The sequence below is a fragment of the Anolis carolinensis genome, chromosome 2 (genome assembly GCF_035594765.1).
Source record: "Anolis carolinensis isolate JA03-04 chromosome 2, rAnoCar3.1.pri, whole genome shotgun sequence".
NCBI classification, from domain to species: domain Eukaryota; kingdom Metazoa; phylum Chordata; class Lepidosauria; order Squamata; family Dactyloidae; genus Anolis; species Anolis carolinensis.
Window position 1 is genome coordinate 233,185,811 of NC_085842.1, and position 26,487 is coordinate 233,212,297.

The window sequence follows — 26,487 nt, forward strand, 5'->3', positions numbered from 1 at the left end:
TGAGCTTGGCCAATAGGAACCTGCTGCTCGCTTGAGTGAACTCTATGATATAATAGAGAAATGCCACTGATCCTTGGCCAGTAATCTGTTCTTAATTGTAAATAATCAATTTACCGACCTGCCTGGGAATGGAGCTGTGTACACATCAGTCGAGAAACTCCTCCCTCCCCCACTTCTTTTTTAATTGGAGAAACACAACATTAGCAAGTCAAAAGGTCAACTGAAACAGATGAATTCATGCAACTTTTGATAGTTGAGCCTGGATATGATATCATGGGGTGAAATAAGCTAACAGCCACCCCTTCAAGCAATGCATTACATAAACCTTACCTGAAATTCCAGAGAAACTAAAAATTGGATAATTTTCTCATGCTTTTTTCAAGGAAAGGTCAGATCCTTACTAATAAATGTGATATGATAACTCAATCAATGCGTGAGTGAATGAAGCCTTTCCAAAATACACAAAGGCAAGGGTTTTTTTTCGTGAGTGTTTTCAAATTGAACTTTGCTGGAAGCTGCAGGATATCTTGCAATCAATCCTAGATCAACCAAGCAACCAATTTTCTTCAGGATGGGGGTCCTGCTGTTGTCATTATTACAGGTCAACATTGACATGGAAGATAGTCTCTGTCTCTTAACCAGGAAATCAATAATTCACCCAGTTTTTTCAGGAATTACAGAATAAACATTCCTGGTTAAGTGACATTGCCTTCAACTGCATGAGATAATGTGCTTCAATTTCTATTCTTTCCTGATTAACTGACCACGCTATAATCATTTTCATTACCTGGGCCTATATTGGAAATGATGCAGTCATACAATCATTTAATTTTATCAAGACTGTACTTAGTTTTCTTAAAATATTTTTCTTTCCTAACTAATTATAAACATAAAACTCAATGTATTGTTTTCCAGATTCTTTATGCACTATATGTTTTCCCTCCCTCAAGAATAGATTCTATCATTTTTGGAAAAGCCAGAACCTGAGAGGTCACCAAGATGAGTAATAGATGGGATATGGCATGACTGTCATCTAATTTGGTGGTTCCCGACCTTTGGCCACCTAGATATTTTCAATGTCAGTTCTCAGTGTACCTCACAATTTTAGGGAAAAAGGGTCATGTGGAGTTTGAATTCCAAAATATCTGTAGGACCAAAACTTTACAACTACAGATCTAACAGAATGGTTTCTTTCACATGTGATCATAAAAAGGGCAGATAGAGATTGACTTTGAAATTGAGAGAGAAAGAAAGAAAGAAAGAAAAAGAGAGGATGTGTGAAAGTTAAGTTCTGGTTTGACTAGGGCCACAATTCTCTTTTTTTGCATAAATTTATGCATACTTAACTACATAGCAGAGGCACTTTGGAAAACTCCCTCTGTAGTAACAGCGCCGAAGCCCCTTCCTTGATGAATATGGATGTTGCAGGACTGCTCAGTTCTATTTGCTGCAAACAAAAACCCCTCTAAATAAAAGTAAGTTCCATACTGAATGTTGGCCTATCTGCACTTACCTGTCCCCAGGCGGAGGTTGCCCACTCCACACACAACTGTCTGTTACAGCTCTGAGTATCCACTGGGCGCTTGGCAATGTGAGCACATACGTCACTTGACATGGGAACTGAATTGCCTGTAGCTGTTAGTTTCTGACATGTCACTCGGCGGGTCTGGATGCCTCCACCACAACTTTGTGTACAATAAGACCATGACGTCACCATCCACCTAAGCCAAAAATAAGATAGAGAAAAAAATATAAAGAGAAACATAGCAATATTCCAGAATTACCCATCTATCTTTTATCTGAAACACATTTTTAGTCTTCAGTCTTAGCAAGGAATTCTTACCATCTATTTCTACTAATGTCTAATTAGACTAGGCAAACACTGGATTGGGGGCATTTATACTAACAAGAAAATTCAAATTAAAAGGGCTCCAGAATTGCTCCGATTCAGCCTCAGAAGCTGCAACCTGTTGGCAACATGATGCAGTCCATCCACACGGCCAACAAGCCCAAAAATCTAACAGGATGCCTGTTGCCACTGCTACATCAGCATCCATAAGCAGTTTCTCCCAAAGGCTTGCTGACAATGTTGCATTTCTAGTGAGTAGCTCAGCATCTGGCGTGACATCACCAGACATCGATAGCAAGCTTCTGCATTCAAGAATGCAGCAGTGGGTTTGCTGGCAGAGTGAACAGCCTTATCCTGGAGTCCACACTTTCTAAATGTGGGACCATTCTGGAGCTTCCAGAAAGCTCAAAAGTAAATCTAGTGTTCCATTGTCATGAAACAACAGCTGTATGAAGTGGCTATGTTTTTTTTTTTCTGTGTCAGGAGTGACTTGAGAAACTGCAATGTTATGAATCCATTCATGCAGCATGTGGACTCCTCTGAGCAGCTGAGTGATGAACCCACTTTATTTTAGCTGTGAAGATACGGGCTTAGTCTATTATGTTCTGCAGCAGAGACAATAGCTTCAGTGATACTTTCTTGACTTTTGAGTGAAGACAGTTCATATGCTGAACAGCATATGTAAATTGCAAATCTTCCTTCCACTCTTAACAGAGCTCAACATTCTAGCTTAACTATATCTTAAATATGGTCTATGATGGAATGTGGGTCACAGTTAAGAATACGATTTCATTTCTTGAATTTTGAGGCCATTTAATTCAAAGTTATCATTTTCAAGCTTTTCAATCAAGTAGGTCCATGGAACATAAAAATTCCAAAAGCCAGCTAACTGTTCTGGAAATATTTTTTGCAGTTAGGATAACCTTGTGATTGAATCAAACCATGAACTGGGAAAGGAAAAACACACCCACAAAACCATGTCTTCAACCAATTCAGAGATGAAAACTGGTAAATGTGTGGCCAAGAAACATGACAGTGTGGTCAAGAAGGCAAAGGTTATTAATGAGAAAAAAAGGTGCAGAGGCTGTAGCAGTTTGCTTTTGCCTGAGCCTGTGGGAAGGGCAAGATCCCACCTCCTCCTCTCATTTCCCACTGCTAAGTTAATTGAATGAACACTACTTTTGTACTTTAAAGCTCAGTTTGTGGTGGAGGAAAAAAAGCTGAACACAAAAGAGAAACTGGGAGGTTTTGAAAATAGCCGAAAAAGTGGGATAGCCGAAGGTTAATCAGAATGATCCATACTGAATTGGGATAGTTGAAAAGTATGCAAAAAACATAATTGAGACCCAAAATAGGTTAAATCAGTGCTTCCCGGGCTGTTTAATGCGAGGAAGTGGCAGATTTTTTAAAAATGTGGGTGGGACATATCCATTTGCAACACATATACTTTCTTTTTTTTCTGCAAACACTCAGCACTCTGGCCACCAATAGCTCAGTCAGGCGCTGGTCCAAGGACCAACACTTTCAGTAGCATTGGATTAAAGGTTTCTCAGATGAACTGAAATTCCTGTCTAGATTTGAGGTTTGGGAACACATACCTAGAAAGTTTTTGAACCACAGTTCTAATTCATTGTTCAGTTACACTGCAGTCACTAAAAGGATTTGAAGGTTTCATGGAGGCTATCCCCCTTGTGTGCAGAAATAAGCATGTCCCTAGTGTTCATATAGCCCTTGTCATGCTGATAGGTGTGCTGGATTCTTTTTAAGATGTGCTGTGAAGACAGGTTCTCTTTGATGGATATGGCTGTGTCTGTGCATGTGATCTCTGGACAATAATTTGTTTAAAAAGGAAAAGCTGTCATCAATAGCAGAGGGTTTTGGAAGAAAGCATCAGGAAATGGAAGGGCAATTATGATCGGCTCCATGGGAGAGCTCTGGTCAAGTCAAGGATTGCACAATTCAGCTTAATATCCTCCCCAACTAAGTTTGTATCCCGGATGTCTGAGAAAATTAAGGCGTGTAATTGAAATCCCTTCTATGGGACTGGTGCTCTCACATTCCTGAGCATCAGCATTTCCCAACTCTGTGCCCTTCAGAAGGATTGGACTACAACTCCCACCCATCCAGACAAGCAGCTATTTGCCATGCTAACCACGGATGTGGGAAATTGTAACTCCATACATTTGCGAGGCTCTACTTTGGGTATAGCAACTTTCAAATATGGAGCAGAAAGGGCATGTGTTTGCTGTTGTTCTTTTGCTGATCAGATTCCCCCAAACATACACAAATAGATCACTTAAAAATTATGTTCCATTTTCCACCCTTTTTTCTGATCATAGAGGTTTTTTTGCCCCTTGTAAATTCCAGACCAACTTTTCTAACCTCTTTCTGCTTCCAAACATTCACTCATTTCATCAGTTCCTTGGGAGTCAAGAAAGCAGCATGGGCAGTGTTGCAGCTTAAGAAGGGGCTAATGCACATAAATCATTCCTGTAGAAGTATTCCCATCAGCAAGTCAGCCTTCTGCTGATATTAATGAGCATGCTTCATATTTCACTAACTCCCCTGGTTCCAGCTGTTTCTTATGATTCAGCTAGCCAGCTAGAGATCTGTTGCCGAAAGCAGAGGTGTGCGAAACATTATGGAAAAGTCATAAAATAGGAGACATTTCCACTGTGGCTGCTCTGTGCTGATCACGGCATTTATTTATTTGATTTGCAGCTCTGCTGGCATTGCTGCTGTTGTCAGATAATGTCAGGTCAAAATTCTGAGACCATGAAAACACAGGAAGTCACTGAAGCCGAACTGGATCACTGGTTCATCTAGCTCAGCAATTTCCACCTTCAGGGATTTCGGTCTAAAACTCTGATCCATGCTGAACTTTGACCATGTTGGCTGGGGCTGATGGGAATTGTGGTCCAAATATCTAGAAAGACTCAGATTGGAGACTGCTTTCCAGAGTCTTTTCCCAACCAATCCTACATGCGACTGTCAGAGACTGAATCTGGGACCTTGGTACATGGGAAGCATGCCTCTATAACTATTTTCACTAAACCCATTCCTTTGTACTTTTCCAAGAATGCATGGTTGAAAAACATACTATAAGCTCAGGAAGTTTTATATCCAATACAAAATTATAAATTTTGAAAGGTGCCCTGCAGTTTCTCTGAGTACAGAGTACAGATACAGAAATTTCTATGAACTCCTAAGAAGAACCCCCTTTGTTTATTAACTAAAAGATTCTTGTCCTCATAGTTGCAAAGTTTCTTTTTTAAAAAAGAAAATCTCGCAAGGGCCAAACACCAGCGTTTTCACTTAGCAGGCCTCCCAAGTCTACTCATTAAACTTCATTACTAAGGAATTATGCTGAAGATGATGCATGGATACTATCACTTTTAAACGCAAGGAAAAGAATCTTACATGTATTGTTAATGTTTCCTCGAGGTACCAGGAAACTCTAATTCCTTCAGGTACTATGGATATGACTGATCTATACACGCTACAGAATAAAATGGTGGAGGCCCAAAGTGATAAAACATACTGCACCTGCTAACATGTTCTAGTCTACAATGCTCTCTGTTGCTTTAAATGTAATAAATACCTTCTACAAAAATCCCACTACAGGGAGTACGTTGGAATAAGGTTGTATTCCTTGATGAAGTCTGAATACACCAAAACTGAAACTTAAGTCAGTCATCGAGACTAAGGCTGTTTATGCAGTCGACAATCTGTACCCATGGAGTCTGAATCCATAAATTTATATGAGGGACACTATTTTTCAGCATCCACCAATTTTTGTATCCATTGTGGGTCCTGGACCTAAACCCCAGCGGATACCAAGGACTCAGTATATTTTGTCAAGATATCTGCAGTCATGTTCCCTCTCTGGTTAAGTTATTTTTGACATCTATAAAAACCTAATAATAAATGAAAAATAACAATTAGCTGACCTATCATGAAAGCTTAAATCAAGTTGCTAAGGCAACTCCTTCCAGTTGGTGGTTGGCAGTATTTTATGAAGCAAGTCTTAGTTTAACACAGACAACCATGTGGTTCAAAACCTGCAGTGTGTTAAAACCCATGTGACAGATGCTCAAAGGACGGAAAGATGATTGCTTTGCAGTGAAATTTTATAACACATATTGCAGATTTAAATCCAAACCTTGAAGGGCAGTCTCTTCTGTTACAAGCAACTGGTGGCAGAGCAGGTTTGGACTTGCCCACACAATGGGATGTGTTGACTGGTTCTCCACCTAATAAGCATCTCAGTTGATGATACTGTAGGCCCTTGTTACCACAAGAAGCTGAACAAGGTGACATCTTATCCACTGACCACCAATAATCTGAAAAAGCAACAAAACATCCAGACTGAAAAATCTAACATAGAATCATAGTTAAAAGAGACCACAAGGGTCACAAGTCCAACCCCCTGCCATGGACAACAAACATTTATTAACATTGCTAAGAAAACAGCGACAAATATCACAACCCTCTTTTTTGCAAAGAGATATTTGGAGAGAGACTGACAAAAGGTCAAACTTAATTTCAGTTGGTTGGCAAGAATTTGCTCCTTGAATCTGAACAAAGGCTCATTCTGTTTTTAAGGTGGGGTTCAATGGTGTCCAGGTGATCATTATTAATGTCACCTATTTGCAGGTTATCTTTTCACAAAACAATGAAAACAGAGAACATATTGCCTTCATGACCACTGCCTGAAGCGAGAAACAGCCTGACTACCATGACAGTAGTGGCAAATAATAAATGAAATATTCCAAAATGGAATAAATGAAAAACGCAAGTAAATGTTCCTGTAAGATTTCCCAAGACATCGGCTCCTACTCTGCACTACTTTTAAAACAAAAGCTGTGGAAATATGTTAGAAGATGCAAGACTATAAATATAATACACTGAAAATGCAAAATATGTATAAACCAAGCTGAGTAGACAATCCCTTCATGCAAAACCTGGTGCTATGAAGTATATTAGGGCTTGTATTGTCATAGAATCATAGAATCATAGAATCATAGAATAGTAGAGTTGGAAGAGACCTCATGGGCCATCCAGTCCAACCCCCTGCTAAGAAGCAGGAAATCACATTCAAAGCACCCGCCATCCAGCCTCTGCTTAAAAGCCTCCAAAGAAGGAGCCTCCACCACAGCCCAGGGGAGAGAGTTCCACTGTCGAACAGTCATAATATTGGAAAGTAAGAACATTCTTACTATCAAAACATCAAAACTATCAAAAGAACATTCTTACTAACAAAAGATTGCAGAGTGTTACAAAATACTTTCTCTAGACAGGCATAATTATAAACAAAAGTTAAACAGTTGAAAGGGGGATCCAAACTTCGCATATACATTGATGCAGGGACTCAAGGCTTCTTTGGGTCATGGTTAATATCTCTCTAAGAACAGAGTGAAAAAAGGGCAACTTTCAAGTTAAGCATCACATCATACTGCCCTTAGACAATTTCATGGTTTGACCGTATCTGAAATATCTTTAGATTTTTCCTTAGCATCTACTAAAAGTGGTTGCTACAAGCTCTCCAGCCTCACTGTACTTCTCCAGGAGGTATGTCCATTCTTTGATCAATGGAACAACTAAAGGGCATAGATGTTTGTGAGGGTCAATGAGAATAGGACAGACTACCTCCTGCAATGTTCTGGCCACTATAACAGCCATCATATTATCTGAGGTCACAAATTGAGGAGGGAAATTGCTTCTCTAAATCATTGTAATTCCTTCATTCTTAAACAAGAAGAGTTTTATAAGCTCAATGTGGATTCTGAAGCTCCTCCATGGATCTAGTGGAGCTTGTGTATGTGTGTGTGCCTTCAAGCCATCTGTTGATTTATGGAGATCCCAAGCATTTCCTAGGATTTTTTTGGGCTCAGAGATGGATTTACCATTTCCTTCCTCTGAGTTAAGCTTACAACATCTAGTGAGAGTCTCTGGTCTCCCATTCATGTACTAACAAGGAATGCCACCCTTAGCTTCCAAGACAGGATTTGGTGTCTTTAGTAAATATGTATAGGGTAGAAGGCATGTAGCCATTGCGATTCTTGGGAGGTAAGTTAGAATATCAGAACATTTTTTTGCTTGACCATTTAGTGTACTTCTGCTTCATAATTCCTCAGGGGACTCAACTACACAGGAGTCTTATTTATTCATACTGAAATATTTCTATTCCATACTTCATCATGAGAGTACAGGGTGACATACAGAAAATAATAATAAATGATTTTAAACACTGTTAAATTAAAAAAATATTAAAATATGATACAAAATTGATAAGGGCTACAACAAATTAAAATACTTTAAAAGACTGTACTTTAAAACCATGTTCAAGTAGAGTTCAAATAAATAAAGAGTTTAATAAAGATACAATTTCTTGGCTTGGCACTGAAAAAAAGCCAACATTGGTGCCAATTGCATCTTCTATGGGAGGGCATGAAACAATTGGGGTGCTACTGCTGATAAGGTTCCCTCCCGTGTGTGTGTGAATGTGTCAAGCCCCCTTTCCTTCATTCTGGATTCCCTGGTAAAACATATTTGGTAAACAAAAGAAATCATCATTGTTATTTTTAACTTAACATTTAATATGACAGTACAGTGTGATGCTTTTATTTATTATTATTATTTATTTACAGTATTTATATTCCGCCCTTCTCACCCCGAAGGGGACTCAGGGCGGATCACATTATAACACACATAGGGCAAACATTCAATGCCCATAAACACATCAAACAGAGACTGAGAGACACACACGCAGAGGCAAGTTAACTTTCTTCTGAGGGGATGTTCGATTCTGGCCACAGGGGGGAGCAGCTGCTTCATCCACACTGACGGCACTTCCTCATACCAGGTCGTAAATTAGTTAATCTTGCCTCCCCACTTTTATTAGTGGTACCTTATCTCCTACTTGATAGATGCAACTATCTTTCGGGTTGCTAGGTCAGCAACGAGCAGGGGCTATTTTTTATTTTTAATTGACGGGTGCTCACCCCGCCACGGGCTGGCCTCGAACTCATGACCTCATGGTCAGAGTGATTTAAGGCAGCTGCTCAACAGCTGCGCCACAGCCCGGATTTATAATCCAATCAGCCCTCCACATTCACTGGGATTAAGATAACATAACCCATCAAGAGTGAGAAAAACCGCAAATTGAAAAATATTCTTTTTTACCCGAGAGAGCACTTCTCTTGGAATCTGTAGGTTCTCTAGTACAACCCTGAGGACCTACAAATGCCTAGAGAAATGTTCTTTCTAGGGATCTCTAGGTTCTCCAGTGCAAACGTATAGCAAGAATTGCCCACAGAGTCAAGCTAGAGAACCTTAAGACAACATATTAATTTTTAGAGACAACATATTAATCAAATGTGTGACTAATCAAATTTGCAAAAGTGTAACCTGCAAATGTGGAAGGCCAATTGCACATGTACTGATGTAATGGTGGAGAAGATGTGTATAAGAAAAGTATCATCTACACCAGTATTCCAATTCAAACGCAAAGGAGCGACAACAAAACTTAGATTTACCTTGGATCTCCAGATATGTTTTTTGTACAAACAATCCTGCCTCATTCTGAGCCATGCAACTGATTTCTCCTTGATCCTCACTGCTGATATTCAGTATCTGAAGAATCTGACCAGAGGCCAGCACACGATGAGGTGCAGTGATGGGCTGACCAGCATAAAACCAGGTGATGTTAGGAGTCGGATGGCCGTTGACTGGGCAGCCTTAAAAAACAAAGAAATATATCAAATCTCAACAAATTGGGTAACTACTTACCAACATGGAAATACGGTGAAGCTGGCTGAGGCCTTAGAGGTCCTGGGATCTTTAAGCTCATGGGAGGAGTAGAGAAACGAATGACCAGGGTTTCAAATAGTTTGGGGATTAAAATCATATACTTGTTACTAACATAAAGATTTATGACAATATAGTATCAATGCATGCTATATCTCACCAACCTCTCCTCAAGGCATGAAGCAGGATAAAACATAAAAATACAGTACAATAGATAAAAAACATAAAACCATTCAAAACACATAGATATAAGATTAAAACACACATTAAAGCCATACCTATAAAATGTCAAGTTAAAGACATTGTTTAAAATTGACTAGGTGGAAGTGTTGGAAGAGAGATTCTTTAAAAAATTCTGATAGCCTCTTTAGCTGTTGAATATCTTCCAGCAGGTCATTCCACAGTCTAGGGCTAGTCAGTGAGAAAATCCTCTGTGGCCTCATCTACACTGCCATATATAGTAATGCATTGCAGTGCAGTTAAACTGTATTAGGGAACTGCATGATATGGCAGTGTAGGTGGGGCCTGGATGACAGTTGTCAGTATAACCCTGGCTGGTTGAAGTCAATGGCCCGCACTGTAAAGGGCGGATTGTATGGGAGAAGATAATCCTGCAGGTAAACTATGAGGCACAAATCATGAAAAGCTTTAAGGGTGATCACCAACACTTTGTACTTTGCCCAGAAACTAACTAGCAATCAGTGCAGTGATTTTAATGGTGTGCCATGCTCACTTCTGGATATATATGATTTATCATATTCTATTCACAATGCTTGACAATACAGTGTTCCCTCACTACTTCGCAGTTCACTTTTTGCAGATTCACTGTTTCATGGTTTTTCAATAAACTCTAAAAGACTATTATAAATAATAAAAGTTTACAATTTACAGCCTAAGGAAGGGAGGAAGGAGAAGCCAAAGGGAGAGAAAAGGAGCCCAAGCGGCAACGGGAGGAGAAAGAGGAGATTTAGTAACACACGATTGGTTGATAAAGACTTAAAATAGTGTATAACTACTAAAATAATGTATAAATATTAAAATCAAATATAGTGTCCCTACTTCACGGATTTTCATTTATTGCGGGTGGTCCTGGAACCTAACCCCAGCGATAAGTGAGGGAACACAGTATTGTGTTGTCAAAGGCTTTCATGGTCGGAATCACTGGGTTGAGTTTTCCAGGCTGTATGGCCATGTTCCAGAAGCATTCTCTCCTGACATTTCAACCACATCTCTGGCAGGCATCCTCAGAGGTTGTGAGGTCTGTAGGAAACTAGGCAAGTGGGGTTTATATATCTGTAGAATGTCCAGGGTGGGAAAAATAACTCTTGTCTGTTTGAGGCAAGTGTGACTGTTGCAATTGGCCACCTTGATTAGCACTAAATATCCTTGCTGCTTCAAAGTCTGGCTACTTCCTGCATGGGGGAAATCCTTTGTTGGGAGGTGTTAGCTGGTCCTGATTGTTTTTGACGCTTGCTTCAAGCAGATAAGAGTTATTTCTCCCACCCTGGACATTTCACAGATATATAAACCCCACTGGCCTAGTTTCCAACAGACCTCATAACCTCAGAGGATGCCTGCCATAGATGTGGGTGAAATGTCAGGAGAGAATGCTTCTGGAACATGGCCATACAGCTCGGAAAACTTACAGCAGCCCACTTGACAATATTCATTTTAAAATAAAGGAAAATCCTCAGATCTCTATTAAGTTGTCTCCAACAAAAGGGAGAAGAGGAATTTTAGATCTAAATTCAATAGGTTCTAAGCAGAAAAGACAATTGAACCAATGGGAAGATGGTAAGTCACAATGTTTTGAGTTCCATTAATTCAATGAGCCTTTTTTATTTGGAATTAGCAACTGAATTAAAAAGATGTGAGCAGTAGGGAAACAATCATTGGATTGGACATAACGGCACATTCAGGGAAGGCTGCTGAATCAAGTATATGTCTGTATTTGCTTTCAATAGGGCAGTGGTCCTCAACCTGGGGTCCCCAAATGGTTTTGGCCTTCAACTCCCAGAAATCCTAACAGCTGGTAAACTGGCTGGGATTTCTGGGAGTTGTAGGCCAAAAACATCTAGGGACCCCAGGTTGAGAACCACTGCATTAGGGTTAAACATGAATGAACATGGCCAAGAACACATTCTCAAACATTAGAATACACTGCTGAAAATGAATGAAACAGCAGGTTGCACTAGAAGAGTAATGGATGTATAAATTCACCTCTAAAGCAGTTGTTTTCCTACCAAACGACTACAATGACAACAACTTCTCCTTCTTTGTATATTTATAGAGCACCATCAATGTACACGGCACTGTCCAAGGAAAGCAACCAAAAAACCAGAGGATCCTGCCAAAGGCATACAAGCTAAAATGTACGTATGTGTATGCATATGTACAAAAAGAGGTAAGGAAGAAATAATACAATATAAAACTATACAATACAATCGCAAAACAAATGATTCATATACAACACACAAAAATGCAATACATTATAAAGCAAACTAATCAAAACACATTAGTTTCAGTTGGGAATGCAAGACCCCTGCAAGAGTGGTAAAACTTCAAATTACCCAAGAATACGTCTCTTTGGGAATCTCTAGATTCTCCAACACAATCCTATGAGGAAGTTGACCAAAAGAGTCACACTGTAGGACCCAAAGATTACTAAAGAGAGCATATTAATCAAATCCACAAACAATCAACTCTGCAAAAGTGATGCAGGGCCAACTATACATGCACTCAAAATATACAAGATTATAAAACAATATTAAACCAAGACTCCCAAATCATTTTGGCACATTACTGAATTTAAGTTTAATTACTTTTGCTCTGAAGGCATCGATGTGGCACATGTACAGGGAGGATAGAGTTTGAGAGATCAAAGCATTTTCCTCTCTGTTATTATATACACGGGAACAACAGATGGCTCTGCTTTCATATCACCTTGCACATTTTAGTAACAGAAAGGTAAGTTCATAGTACAAAGTTTTAATGATAGTAAATGATAATGATATATCACCATATAGTGAATTCACCCTCCCCCGCCATTTCCATCTGTCGAAATTTTCTTGTATACATACCAACATATGGACAAGATTATTTTATTGAGTATGCCCCAAGGAAGATTACTTATGACATCTTCTCAAGCTGCGGTTTATATTTATATTGTATTCTCAGTCAGATTTATATTATATATAAAAGGTCAATGAAAACATGTTTGCATTAGGGGTGATTACAATCAATTTATTCTACAGCAACACTTTCATATAGGATGATTGTACACATGCAAGATTAGTGCATCTGAACATTTAAGCCATTTATTACCCAGGAGTTTGCAACGAAGAAACAGAAACTAATTATGCACTTGGGGTAATCCAAAATGTTTTGATGAATCACCTCATATATAAATACAGAAGATTTTTTCTGGCTTCAGGCTCAGCTTTTAGTTGTTGAATCAGGCTTAAAACTGATGTTAGTGAGATACATCCACCACAAACTAAATTATGAAAGAACTAACTTGGGTACCCGGCATTGCCCAGGTTATTTGAAAAAGTCAAACTGCATAAGGTTGTGGGTGAACTACAACTGACATCATGCCAGGCTAGCCCCAAGAAACTTCATAAGTACTTAAAGTTTGTTATGTCGGGCAGGTTTGCTCTGGATGCATCATTGATGAGGTTTAGTGTGCTCTTTGGCTGTAGGGTAAACTACAACTCCCACTATGGTGAGTCAGTCCTCTCAAACACCTCCAGTAGGTTGAGTTGGTCATGGGGGTTCTGTGTGCCAAGTTTGGACCAGGTTCATCATTGGTGGAGGTCACAGTCTCCCTGGTTGTGGGTGAACTACAACACCCAGAAAGGAAGGTCAATTTCCCCAAACCCCTCCAGTAATCAAATTTTGGCATATCAGGTATGCGTCCCAAGTTTGGTCCAGATCCATCAGTGTTTGGGTTCACAGTGCTCTCTGGATGTAGGTGAACTATAACTCCTATAGGTAAAGGTAAAGGTTTCCCCTGACATTAAGTCCAGTTGTGTCCGACTCTGGGGGTTGGTGCTCATCTCCATTTCTAAGCCGAAGAGCCGGCATTGTCCATAGACACCTCCAAGGTCATGTGGCCGGCATGACTGCATGGAACACCATTACTTTCCCGCTGGAGCTGTACCTATTGATCTACTCACATTGGCATGTTTTCGAACTGCTAGGTTGGCAGAAGCTGGAGCTAACAGCAGGCGCTCACTCCACTCCCCGGATTTGAACCTGGGACCTTTCGGTCTGCAAGTTTAGCAGCTCAGCGCTTTAACACGCTGAGCCACCTCCAGTATTTTTGTTGTTCATGAGGGATCTGTTTGCCAAGTTAGTTCCTGGTCTATTGTTGGTGGAGTTTAGAGTGCTTTTAGATTGCAGGTGAACTATACATCCAAGTACCTACAACTCCTATAAATCATGGAAATTCTTTTCCAGCTCTGTTTCCTATCCTATTGGTGCTGTGCAAGTAGGAAGAAAGACAAGGTGCTTCTCTTGGATGGAACTCCCCTTCCCCACCTCCCATTGTTCCATCAGCAAGTAGCCTCCCAGTGGCAGTGCCATTCATCATGCTACATCAAACATTAACTGTAATGGCCCAGACCATGCCACGCAGATAAAAAAACTCAGTGTAAGTAATGAAGAAAATGGAGAGAAACACCCTTTTCAAGGTAGCACTTTCCCTCTGAAATGTGTCCTGCTCATCCTGAGGAACATAGAAGCAAAGTCAGGCACTGAGATATAGGAACTGTATTTCCACCTTGAGGGGAAAATACAAGGTTGTTGAGGTGGTGGAAAACGGGGAGGGAGTGATTCCCACACCTTCTGAAGCTGTCCATCCCATCAGTGTGCTGAGAGTTTTCTGTCTCATGTACTTCTTCTGATCATAATCTTCCCTTTGAAGACTCTTTTAAGGAGAGAGGTCTAGTTGCCTAGGTATTTGAAAATCTTGATTTACATTTATGTCTCTGTGCACATGTCTTGTTGAAGGCTTTCATGGCTGGGTTGTTGTGAGTTTTTCAGGCTGTATGGCTATGTTCCAGTAGCATTCTCTCTCCTATGGTTCACCTGCATCTGTGGCAAGCATCCTCAGAGGTTTGTTAGAGGTCTGCTGGAGGTGAGGCAAGTGGAGTGTGTATCTGTGGAATGTCTAGGGTGGGAGAAAGAATCCTTGGCTGTTTGAAGCAAGAGCAAATGTTGCAAATTAGCAAGCTTGATAATTGCAACATTCACACTTGCTTCAAACAGACAAGGGTTCTTTCTCTCACTCTGGACATTGCACAGATATATATCTCTATCTCTATATATCTCTATCTATACATACTCCACTTGCCTCATTTCCAACAGACGCTTGAACAAACATCTGAGGATGATTGCCACAGATGCCGGTGAAACATCAGGAGAGAATGCTACTGGAATATGGCCATACAGCCTGAAAAACTCAAAACAATCCTCTCTGTGCACAGTCGGTGAGAGCACTTGAGTCTGCAGCTCGCCCTGTGTATAACCTGCACATCTGTTAACTGGCACTGAGTAACTTCTGGTGTTTCCGTTCCATTCCCATACATGACATATGCTCACAAATTCACTATAATTACAGATGAACATTTAGTAGTCTGTAAAGGTAATCAAGCTGATTGCAAACCATCACTGTTGCATGGTTTGCAACATAGACAATTAACTCAGTTTTACTATAATATGAAAAGGAGGTGACGGCAAATTATCAAATGAGATTTACAAATAAAGGTGAATCATTTGATATTACAGTATACCGAATCCCTAATTTACTTTGTTTCTTTATTGGTTGGTTGCCTTCGAAGTTCTTTGCTATCAAATATATGAACTCTTGTTCTTGTCACTACATATTTTATTTCCATCTCTTATTATTATTTCTTCCAAAAACTGTGTAAGATGATGAAAATACCACATAGTCAATAAGAGGGGAAATAAATAAATAAGGACTACCTGTTCTCACAATGCAATGACATGGGAATTTCTTTCCCTTTTGTAATGAAAAAACCTTGCAAGTTCCTATGAAGGCAGTATGTGATAGATATTTTCCATTTGCATCTGCGAGGTGAGCGTCAATCATCCCTGACAGGTGATGTCTCCTGCAAATAACTCTTAGTATGGAGACAGTAATGTCTTACACACATTTAACAAGAACAAAAATACCAAGCAACATGCTGAAAACAAACTTTCCTTGTTCTGCTCAATGGATTAATATTAATCCCACCCAATGTGGGTTACTAGCAGTAGTATTTAATCTCTATTTTCTGTTATCTAGAATAGAAAATCTATGTAAGTGGGAATCAACTATCAGCATAAAATTGAAGACTCTGTGGAAGGGGGAATCAGCATCAATCTACTGATCAATATTACTATTCCAATGAATTAGGAATGCACAGTTTGTAGTAAATGTGATCATGCAGGAACAAAATGTTAAGTGGGGATTGACAGATCAGTCTATTCAATCTGTGTTAACATGTGTTAATTCATATGTCTGTTCCATATATAAACTTTATTTAAAAGGCACAAGTGTTCATTTAAACACATATTTGCTCTTTAAAAGTGCAGCCAGAGGTCACCAAGGCAGGGACAAATGTATATTTTACGCATTTGTGACTGGTTCAGATTCTTGATCTCTATGTATTCACTGTTTCTGGGAATATTTAGGAACTGTAAATGTTTCCCAATCCTCACTTAGTGTATAGCAGTTTTTAGAATTAATTGAAATCTATTCACTTTTTGATCAGATTCAGCAGACTGATGTATCCATCCCACTCCTGCCACCAGTCTCTAGTCCAGTCTTTCTCAACTTGGGGGTCATGAGGGGGTGTCAGAGGGGTTGCTAAAGACCATCAGAAAACTCATTTATTTTTGAGCATATTGAGTGTTTGTGCCAAGTTTGGTCCAGATCCATCATTGTTTGAGCTCTCTGGATGTTGGTGAACTACAACTCCAAAACTCACCAAACTTTCCAGTATTTTCTGTTGGTCATAGGAGGTTTGTGTGCCGAGTTTGGTTCGGTTCCACCATTGGTAGAGTTTAGAATGCTCTTTGATTTTAGGTGAACTATAAATACCAGGAACTACAACTCCCAAATGACAAAATCAATAAATCTCCCCCAACCCAACCCAACCAGTATTCAAATTTGGGTGTATCAGGCATTTGTGCCAAATTTGGTCCAGTGAATGAAAATACATCCTGCATATCAGATATTTACATTATGATTCATAACAGTAGCAAAATTAGTTATAAAGTAGCAATGATTTTTTTAATGGTTGGGGTCACCACAACATGAGGAACTGTATTAAGGGCTTGCTGCATTAGGAGGGTTGAGAATCACTGTTCTAGTGTGATGGGGTATTATAACAGGGATCCTGTTTCTGATCATCACACCAGAGATCATTTACACAAGATGAGCGCATCAGTTTGCAGCTTTCCGATTGGTGGGGAAATAAACCCCCATCAATCACATTGGCTGTTGTCTGTATTGGGGAAGCTTGAGCCAGGAGACAGTAGGTAGCTATGTAACTATGGTGGTTGCATAGCTATATAACTGAAACAGCATGTCAGACGCAAACAAAGGCACTTGCTAAGGTATATGCAAGGAGGGTGAGGAGAAGAGCAGGCTGTAGTTTGTCTCACAGGGCGAAACAGAAAATAGGAAGAAGAGAAAAAAAAATTAAGGGCAATATTTAAGACATAGGGGATGGGAAACTTGATCGAGATCAGGCCTCCACATCAAGGAAAACAGTGGCTTGCTTATTTCTTCTAACACAGCCCTGCCCTATAAACAAAATCAGCTCGCCCTTATGGATAGCAGAGTTTTAAATCCACTCTTCTTGGCCCTGATGTCCATATGTTTGAGCTGGGGAAGAAGGGAAGGCTATAGTTGTTGAGGCTAAGATCTTCCCAACCAAGTAATTAGTGTTCAGTGGTTTCAAATATGTATTAAGAAACATTTCCCATCCAACATTGATTCAAACAGGGTAGATCTTTTTAGGACTTCATCACACGGGATTTCAGACTTGTTGTAGGGTGCTGAGAGTCTACCAAAGAGTAATGAAACACACTATGCCTTTAAAGGAACATATATGCACATACACAACTTCCAAATTTAAGTCCTGAGTGCAAAGGCACATTGTTTTTATGGTGGGGCTGAGGAAAATGAGAAGCTAAATTGCTGCAGCCAGAGATTACATACAACATCTACTCCTCTCTTGCACCCCTTGGAGTTAAGCCTGGCATCCTAAGAAGAGTAGGCCAGCACTTGTTCTAGCCCATTGAGGCAGAGGTTTTTGCTGGCTGTGGGGAAAGAAGCCCATCTCTTTCTGCTTCCACTTGGCCTAGCAGAAGCTGAAAGGAAGGTGACTTTCTTTGCTTTCACAACCTACTCACTCGACCTCTATTGCCAAAGGGCTTGTGGAGGAAGGGGCCCTCTACAAACTTGGCTTCCCTATCATTGTTTCATTTTGGGGAGGTGCAGAAAGAAACAAGCCAAGAAAAAGAGGCTGGGAAACAATTGAAAAATGTTTCTTAATGTTTCATGAGCATTAGGAGAAAAAAAAATCCAGCGACTTGCATAATAGGAAGACATTTCTCAAACTGTTCTGTCTCCTGAGTCAACAGCGAAAGTGGCCCCTGCAGCCTCACTCCACAGTCACTGAGAACACGGTATGAAAACAGAAAGACACACGCTTGCTTTCCAAGATCCCAAGGTTATGCTCGCAAGTGCTGGCAGTTGAGGAAGCCTTCCTCTGACTTGTGAACTGAGCAAATCTGATATGGAAGTCACCAGGGGAGAAGACAATAAATATGGAACAGCAGGATTTCCTTTTTTACAGTTGACTGTGCTTCTCTGGTCATAAAACGCACGCTTTACTGGCCAACTCTACTGTTATTGTTTCATATCTCCTATGAATAGGAGCTTTATTATTATTATTTAAACAACTTGTACTGAAATTCTGGGTCATAGTCTGAGCACCAGTCAAAGCAAAAGGAACAAAGGCAGATTTCACACAAACCATATCAATGATGTGGGTAATAGAGTCTATGGCACCACCTGAGAGCTGGCATTGTCTGTTCTGGATATAGTTGCATTGTTCTTAAAGGATTGGGTTCTCAGGCTTGTCTTTGCTGCCCAAGTGGCGGTAATGTATCTTTTTTTAAAGCTTAGGTTCTGTTTTACAAGCAATACGCTGGCCTTACTTTGTTGTGCCAAGTAAGTGTGCTATAGGATAGGATTGACTTTCAAGAATATTTGGAAACTACAGTTTATCCAAAATACAAGCAGCCAGATGTAACTCATCTTGCAGTTACTGCAACCTAGCTAGAACAACTGACAATTCAAAGTGCAGGTGTACTATTACCATTGTATACAAGGGCATTCTGTAGTACAAGGCTGAACAATTCCCAGGGAGGTTCTGGAAGACTTTTTGGATTTTTTTTGTGTGTGTCAGGAGCGACTTGAGAAACTGCAAGTTGCTTTTGGTGTGAAAAACTCAGTCATCTGTAAGGACATTGTCCAGGGGACACCCGGATGTTTTAACATCCTGTGGGAGGCTTCTCCCATGTTCCCGCATGGGAAGGTGGAGCTGACAGACGGGAGCTCACCCCGCTCCCCGGATTTGAACTGAAACCTTTTGGTCAGCAGTCCTGCCAGCACAAGGGTTTAACCCATTGTGCCACAGGGGGTTCCTACTTTTTGGAATAAAATTTCATTTGTAAATAAAACACTTGGGAAAGATAATGTTTGTGCATGTGACACCTGTAGTTTTTACAGGACATGCAAAAAGTTGCAAAAAGTGGTTACCCAGCTTTGTGGATATAAAGAAAGAAATATAGAGATGTGAGTCAAGATTCTGTCCTGAGAGATGCATGTGTCTCATGAAACTGCAACCTCTAGTGCTACTCCCCACATCCACCCTGGAAACCGTACAGGCACTCCTCCTCCCTCCAAGTGATCATTTCTGAATTTTCATAAAGTGATGGGATCAGCAGTAAGGTGCTGCTGCTATAGAAGTGAAACTAGCTGGATGTGTTATCATTGATCCCCCTACCACTTTTTGATAACCTGGAAAATTGGGGTGGGGACTGTGGAACTTAGATAGTGAGCTGGGCTTTGGCTGTATGTAGGTTAGTCATTACGTTTGGAGCAGAATACTGATTTATGCAATGACTGAAATGATGATTTGCAATATCATATGGTAAGACTTACGATATTACAACTGATTAGCAAGGTGCCAGATATGTACAACTCCAGATATCCATTCAAGGATCCTTTGTGTAATATGATTTTTGAATATAATCTGGGATGTTTCTAATAAGAAATCACACTGGAAGCCAAGAGAGAACGTTTCTCTAGGCATCGCTACATCCACCAGTGCAATTCTATGGATTATGTGATTTTAATGTTTAAATTAATATGTTTTTAACTCTATGTTTTAATGTTAATGTAATGGCGTTTTTATGATTCAGTCAATAGTTGCATTTTATTATTGTTGTGGAGGCATTTAATTTTTCCATAATATTCTTGGAAACAGCTTTGAGTTCCCCATTCAGGGTGAAAAAGTGGTATAGAAGTGAAGTAAATAAATAAATAAATTCTATGGCAGCAAAAGCTTTACACCTATAAGGAAATGATTAAGCAGGCCTATTGGAACTGAATCATGTATAGTAGAATTTAGTAACAAAATAAAAACCCTATTATGTAAACAGTGTCAAACACACTTATAGCCTCATACGTGAATATTCTTGATGCTGCTGGCATTTTCACATTACTTAGGGATTAAACTGGAGAGCTGAGACTTTGTCACACATGGGAGAAAATGACATTACTATTTCCCCACATATACTCCCTTTAAGTTCCTGCCCGTACCTTCTGGAAGGTTGATACAAGGCACATTCTTAAGAGGACAAGGACACACTGGATTTAGAAAACAATTTTAGCCCTGGGAAAAGTCCTGGTAGTCTTCATTTGGAACATCTACTTTACCACTACTGTGAGGGCACCCTCCATCCAGGAACTGTGCTATTAGCTGAGGGACGGAGAGCTTTCTTTGCTGCAAGCACATGCTGCATCTGTTAATCTAGGCACGGGCAAAATTCGGCCCTCCAGGTGTTTTGGACTTCAACTCCCACAATTTCTAACAGCTGGTAGGCTGTTAGGAATTGAGGGAGTTGAAGTCCAAAACACTTGGAAGGCCGATGTTTGCCCGTGCCTGTGTTAATCGGTTTTGGCCACTTGATATCAAATGGAGAAAATGGAGTCTGGGTTAACATATTGGTTTCTCTTCTTCTTCCTCTTGTCTGTATTTAAAAACACGTGAAAATAAGTACGTCACCCCCTCATGGAATGAGCATACTGAAGAGCTCCTCTACAATTTAATTCAGTTAATCATAGCTGTACTCAGCCTAACTTTTATGAAATTGAGAACATTAGAAATTTTGTATTTCTGCTGATTTGACAAAATATGTGGGAAAAGAATCCGCAGAGACTATTGTCAAGGAAAAAAAGTATTCACAGAAACATGGATAATCTTGAAGGACATATCGAAATGGGAAGTAGGTATCAAATTAATATTTTAGCACATTAAAAATAACACAACACCATCTATCTCCACCATTTTTGCATCCCCTTTGATAGGTAATTAATCTACAGATGCCATTTGCAATAATTCTCTAGAAGCTTGCAAACATGAGTCCTTTACGCAGATTATTTTTCATCTGCGTAAAGAGAAATTAATACTTTCTGTGTCAAAATCTTTGAATAATCACATAGTGTTTTGGTGCAGTGGGGGGAAGATCCTTGGCCAGACTTCCTGCTTATAACAAAGCCAAACTTAAAATCAATTGTTACTCTGTGTGTGTTTCAAACTAGATTCGAGTAATAGACATATGAATGCATAAAATTACCCCAAAAGTCTATTGCCCATGCCAGATTATAACAGAAGCGAATGTACTTACCTATGAGCACAGAACTCCCAGGGCTAAACACTTTCCTGGTCCCTGAAGGAGATGTTATTACAGAAGGTATGCCTGGCCAGGTGATAGACAAAGTGGCTGCCATGTCTTCCAATCGAGGAGGAAGTTGTGGTGGATCTGGAAACACATTGAAAATACTAAGATATGATAAGGAAATAACAGATACTATTTAGTACCATTTTCTGAATTATTAGATACGCTGGAAAGTAGACATGTGTGTCAAATCCGTTCCTACCATTTTTCCTGTTTCTTTCATGTCTTCCATTTATCTGGAAGCACAAAACAGGACGTTCACTCCCGACATGGAAATCTGGTCGACATGAAAGCCTGCTTTCATGTTGAGCCGAAATTTCCTCCTTGCCTGCATGTAGGCAGGCCTGGAGCTGGGCTGCAGGTGAGCTCTGGGCTTGATTGCAAGCCCCACCACACACACACACTCTGAGAGTGTGGAAGGTGTGTTTGGCGGCTGGCAGGATCTGCAGGCAAACTCCAGGCATGCTTGCAGGCCGCACCACACACACACTCTCTGAGAGTGTGGAGGGTATTTTTGGCAGCTAGTGGAATCTGCAGATGGTGAACTCTGGGCCTGCTTTCAAGCCCCGCCACACACACACTCTCCAAGAGTGTGGCAGGGCATGTGGAGTGGCTGGCAAGGTGTGTAGGCAGGCCTGGAGCCCACCTGCAGCTGAATGCCTTACTCCAGAGGAGCAACAGCAAATGGCAGCAGGTAAGAAGAATGCCAGGAAAGGGAGGCAGTGGGTGGGAAGCCTCCACATAATGGTCTGAATTTTGGGCCCCCAATCTGAACACCCCCAATTTCGGGAGGCTCTTGAAAACAGGTTGGGGCCCCAAACAAAAGCCAGGATATGAAACAGGGCAAGGTTTACCCCAAAAGCACAAGACTACTGGAAAGTCAGTTTCACAAGTAAGACAATATGTTCTTGAGCAGGAATGCAGAAGAAAGAGAAGAAAAGAAGGAAGAAGAGAAAAATCATATGACAAAAGGAACAAAATAAGCAAACAAAAAACTGTGATGACCCATGGGCCTTGTAGTCCTGCTCATGACATTGTGATGCCTGATGAAGAAGAAAACTTGGGTTTTTTACCTTCCCAGTCAGAACTGGATTCTTCCCAGACAGATTCTTCCCAGCCAGATCTGGGAACCTTGCACCTGCAAGAGGGTTATGTTCCAGAAGTATGTCAAACAAACACTGAGGCTACATCTCCTGTGTTTTCTCGCCATGAGTTTTGTAAACAACAGAGAGGTTTGGAAGCGGCCTCGCGCAGGAGTGCTAGAATAATTGCTAAGAATTTAGCCAATTAAGCCTGCTTTCCATGAGAATCTTTAAGGAGTCAAACATCTGGTCTCAGAGATTAGCTTTCGTTTCTGGTTCCCAGAGAACTGCTCTCGGCGGGAAAGTTAGACTCTATATAGGTGTTTTACCCGCGGAGTAACTTTGCGGAGTCAATTCGTCAGCCTCCGGAGCGAGTTGTGTCTGGACAGCGCGCTCCGATCCAAGCCTCGTTCCTGTTCAAGCCTTGTTCTTGTTTTCAAGCCTTCGCTCCTGTTTCCCAGCCTTGTTTACCTACGGACCTTGCCTCGCCTTTCAGGACTAAACCTTGCCTTGTTTCACGGATTTTACCAAGTAATTCCACGGATCTTGTTCTTGTTCCTTGTTACCTTGTGCCACGATTCAAGCCTTGTTTTCAAGTATCAAGTTAATTCCTAGCCTTGCTCAAGTTCATGGACTAAAGGACCTTGTCATCTCCCCTCACTTTGCCTGGCAAAGTGAGTGTTTCGGTTATTGGATTACAACTTTGGACCTTAATATTTCATATTGGACATTGTTTCTTTGGACTAATTTTGACCTTTCCTGAAAGGTCTGCTTCTGGACTAACTTTTACATTTGCTTTTATTAACTTTATATATTTCCTTAATAAAGATATTAGATAGAATCTGGCCTCTGCGTATGGTTATTGGTGCTCTGTAGCCTGGGTCGTGACAAAAACTTAGATTTGCATCCATTCACACATGTCTGATCATTCCATGACGACTTCCACATTAAGCAATAGCTGTGTATCAATTGGTTAGTTGGTCATTAAGCAATAGTTGTGTATCAATTGGTTAGTTGATCATGTCAGACTCAAGTCAGAATATATTCAGTGGAATGAGTTCATGCAAGTCATCAGATGCATATATGAAGCAGGTCTTTGTGAATAATGGGTTCTCAGAAACGCCTGTTTTTTCAACATAGTGTCAGACAGAAAGAGGAAGAAAGAGAGAGAGGGAAACATAATGTGAAGGGGGCTTAACTAAGGTGTGTGTACATATTTTGCCCTGGAAGTTTGAGTCAGCACAGATTAAACACAAGCAAAGCACCAAGCCCTGAAAAATGAGTTCTGCCATGGGTACTTTTGTGTGATTTGGGAAGCAATAACATACTTAGGCCTTCCAAAATGTGCACACTTCATTAGCAAATCTACAGTAGCCTTTGCTCAACCCAGCCCTTCGTCTTTCATCTCTCAAGCAATTGGGAGCAAAAGTGGCACAAACGTGTTTTTAGGAAGGAAAATCCATCAGCAAGCGCCATAAATCAGCTCTAGGAACACATTTCCACTCATGCTTAGGATCTGACAATGGCTTTCCAAATCACCCCGCTAAACTCAAACTGCCTGCTATTATCATGAAACCCAAGACAAAGTAAACTTCACCCTTCGATGAACTGAGCCCCCGTTCCTGTATTTGTTCTGAAAAATAAAGGCAAGCTAGGTTTATGCATCTGTCAGTGAGGTGTGAAATTGGTCTGTGTCACTTTATGATTTACCACATGGCTTACTTCTTCAATATGAGGGTGACAGAGAACAGGAGGATATTGCCTTCATTTGGGAACGCTAGCTCTGGAGAAGAGCCTCACTCCATCTTCTGCCAGCATGAAAAACTGGTGTAAAATTCTCAGATGTGACTGACACTCTCCAGAACTTGGAGCCAGTGGAAATGAATACAGGAAGAACACGATTTCAGACTGCAAGTCAGACATTTCCATAGGTGTTGGTGTTTGCTGAGATCAGGATGGGGTTTTCAGCAAGTTTTAAAACCCACTTTTCATTTAGGAGTATGTGGGGGTAGCAATACATTTCAATACCATTTGTTACTCTTTTTATATCATGGATAGTAATGATTTCAGGGATGGAGAATCTTCTAGATGTCATCTCTGATAATCTGTGATGCTGTCTGGAATTAACAAGAGTTGGAGCCTGGCAAATCTGGAGGGCCGCTTCTTCTTTTGTGTCTGATAAAATAACGTTACCAACCCATCAGCTTCTTCCCACGCCTTTTACATCTTTTGACAAAAGAAATGACCCCGTATCTGTGAGGGATAGGTCCCTGAACTTATGAATAGAAACAGGAAACCCTGGAACCTTACTGAAATGAACCACTTTCTCAGGAAGTTACCATGGATTCACTTTAGGATCTAGAAAATACCTAGATCAGTGGTTCTCAACCTGTGGATCCCCAGGTGTTTTGGTCTATAACTCCCACAAATCCCAGCCAGTTTACCAGCTGTTAGGATTTCTGGGAGTCGAAGCCCAAAACATCTGGGGACCCACAGGTTGAGAACCACTGCCCTAAAGGACAGTGGTATTATGTTTTAACCATAATAAATGTTATTTGAACTACTGTAATGCACTCTACATGGGGATGTCTTTAGTAACTGTTTTGAAACGTCAGCTGGTCCAAAATGCTGCAGCTAAACTGCTGACCAGGGTTGGTTACATGGAACATCTCATTCTCTTGTCAAAATGGCTTCACTGACTACTGTTCCTTTCTGTGTACAGTTATGATCCATAGGACTCTATGTAGCTTAGGTCCAGATTATCAAAAGGAATGTTTCTCTCGGTACCAAGGTACTTGGGGAAGGGCTTGGGATGTAGGAGAGAGTATTTTTGGTGGCTGTTTCCTGGCTGTAAAACTCCCTCTCATAAGGGACTAGGATGGCTTGTTATGCCTTAAAGTTGACTCTGGCTTATGGCGACCTTCTTGCAGGGTTTTCTTGGGAGGATTCATTAGAGGGGCTTTGCTATTCCCTTGCTCTTCGACTGGTAGGGTATGACTTCCTCAAGGTCACACAATGGGTTTCCATGCCTAGATGGGGATCTTTTGGTCCAACATTCAAATAACTAATCATGCTGGCATAACACCTACACAAAATTACATTATTTTAAAAATGTATATTGCATCAGCAGAGGTAAGAAAGAAGGGGAGCATTAATGACAGCAAAGCAGGTGTAGAGAGTAAATTATTTATTCCCATGCCTGAAGAATATTCATCATCTGAAGCTGGTATTTGCTTTGTGAGTAAGGAAAAGGTTTTCCCCTGACATTCAGTCCAATTGTGTCCAACTTTGGGGGTTGGTGCTCCATTTCTAAGCCAAAGAGCCCACATTGTCCATAGAGACCTCCAAGGTCATGTGGCCGGCATGACTGCATGGAGAGCCCTTACCTTCCTGCCAGAGCGGTACCTATTGATCTACTCACATTTGCATGTTTTCGAACTGCTAGGTTGGCAGAAGCTGGGGCTAACAGCAGGAGCTCAAACCACTCCCCGGATCAAACCACCGACTTTTCGGTCAGCAACTTCAGCAGCTCAACTGTTTAACCCACTGCACCACCTGGGGCTCCGTTTTGTGAGTAGGAACACCTATTTTATGAGATATCTGCTCTTAATGCAAATACCAGTGAAGGAAAATGGATTTTCCGCTAGACCTCAGGCAAGGCTGACAAAGAATGAAGTACTTCTCCATGCATGTACTGAGCCT

At 40.6% G+C, this 26,487-nt stretch overlaps 1 protein-coding gene across 2 annotated transcripts in view; it reads right to left on the reverse strand.

Annotated features, from left to right (window-relative positions):
* Positions 1-26,487, reverse strand: part of adamtsl1 (ADAMTS like 1) — a 671,866-nt gene that overhangs the window by 18,013 nt on the left and 627,366 nt on the right. For both annotated transcript variants that reach the window (XM_062971884.1, XM_008103489.3), the window contains 4 exons: positions 21,653-21,787; positions 9,388-9,588; positions 6,012-6,192; positions 1,514-1,721 (listed from right to left, as the gene is read on the reverse strand). In XM_062971884.1, the coding sequence (XP_062827954.1) occupies positions 1,514-1,721; positions 6,012-6,192; positions 9,388-9,588; positions 21,653-21,787 (725 nt within the window). The remainder of the gene's footprint in view (positions 1-1,513; positions 1,722-6,011; positions 6,193-9,387; positions 9,589-21,652; positions 21,788-26,487) is intronic.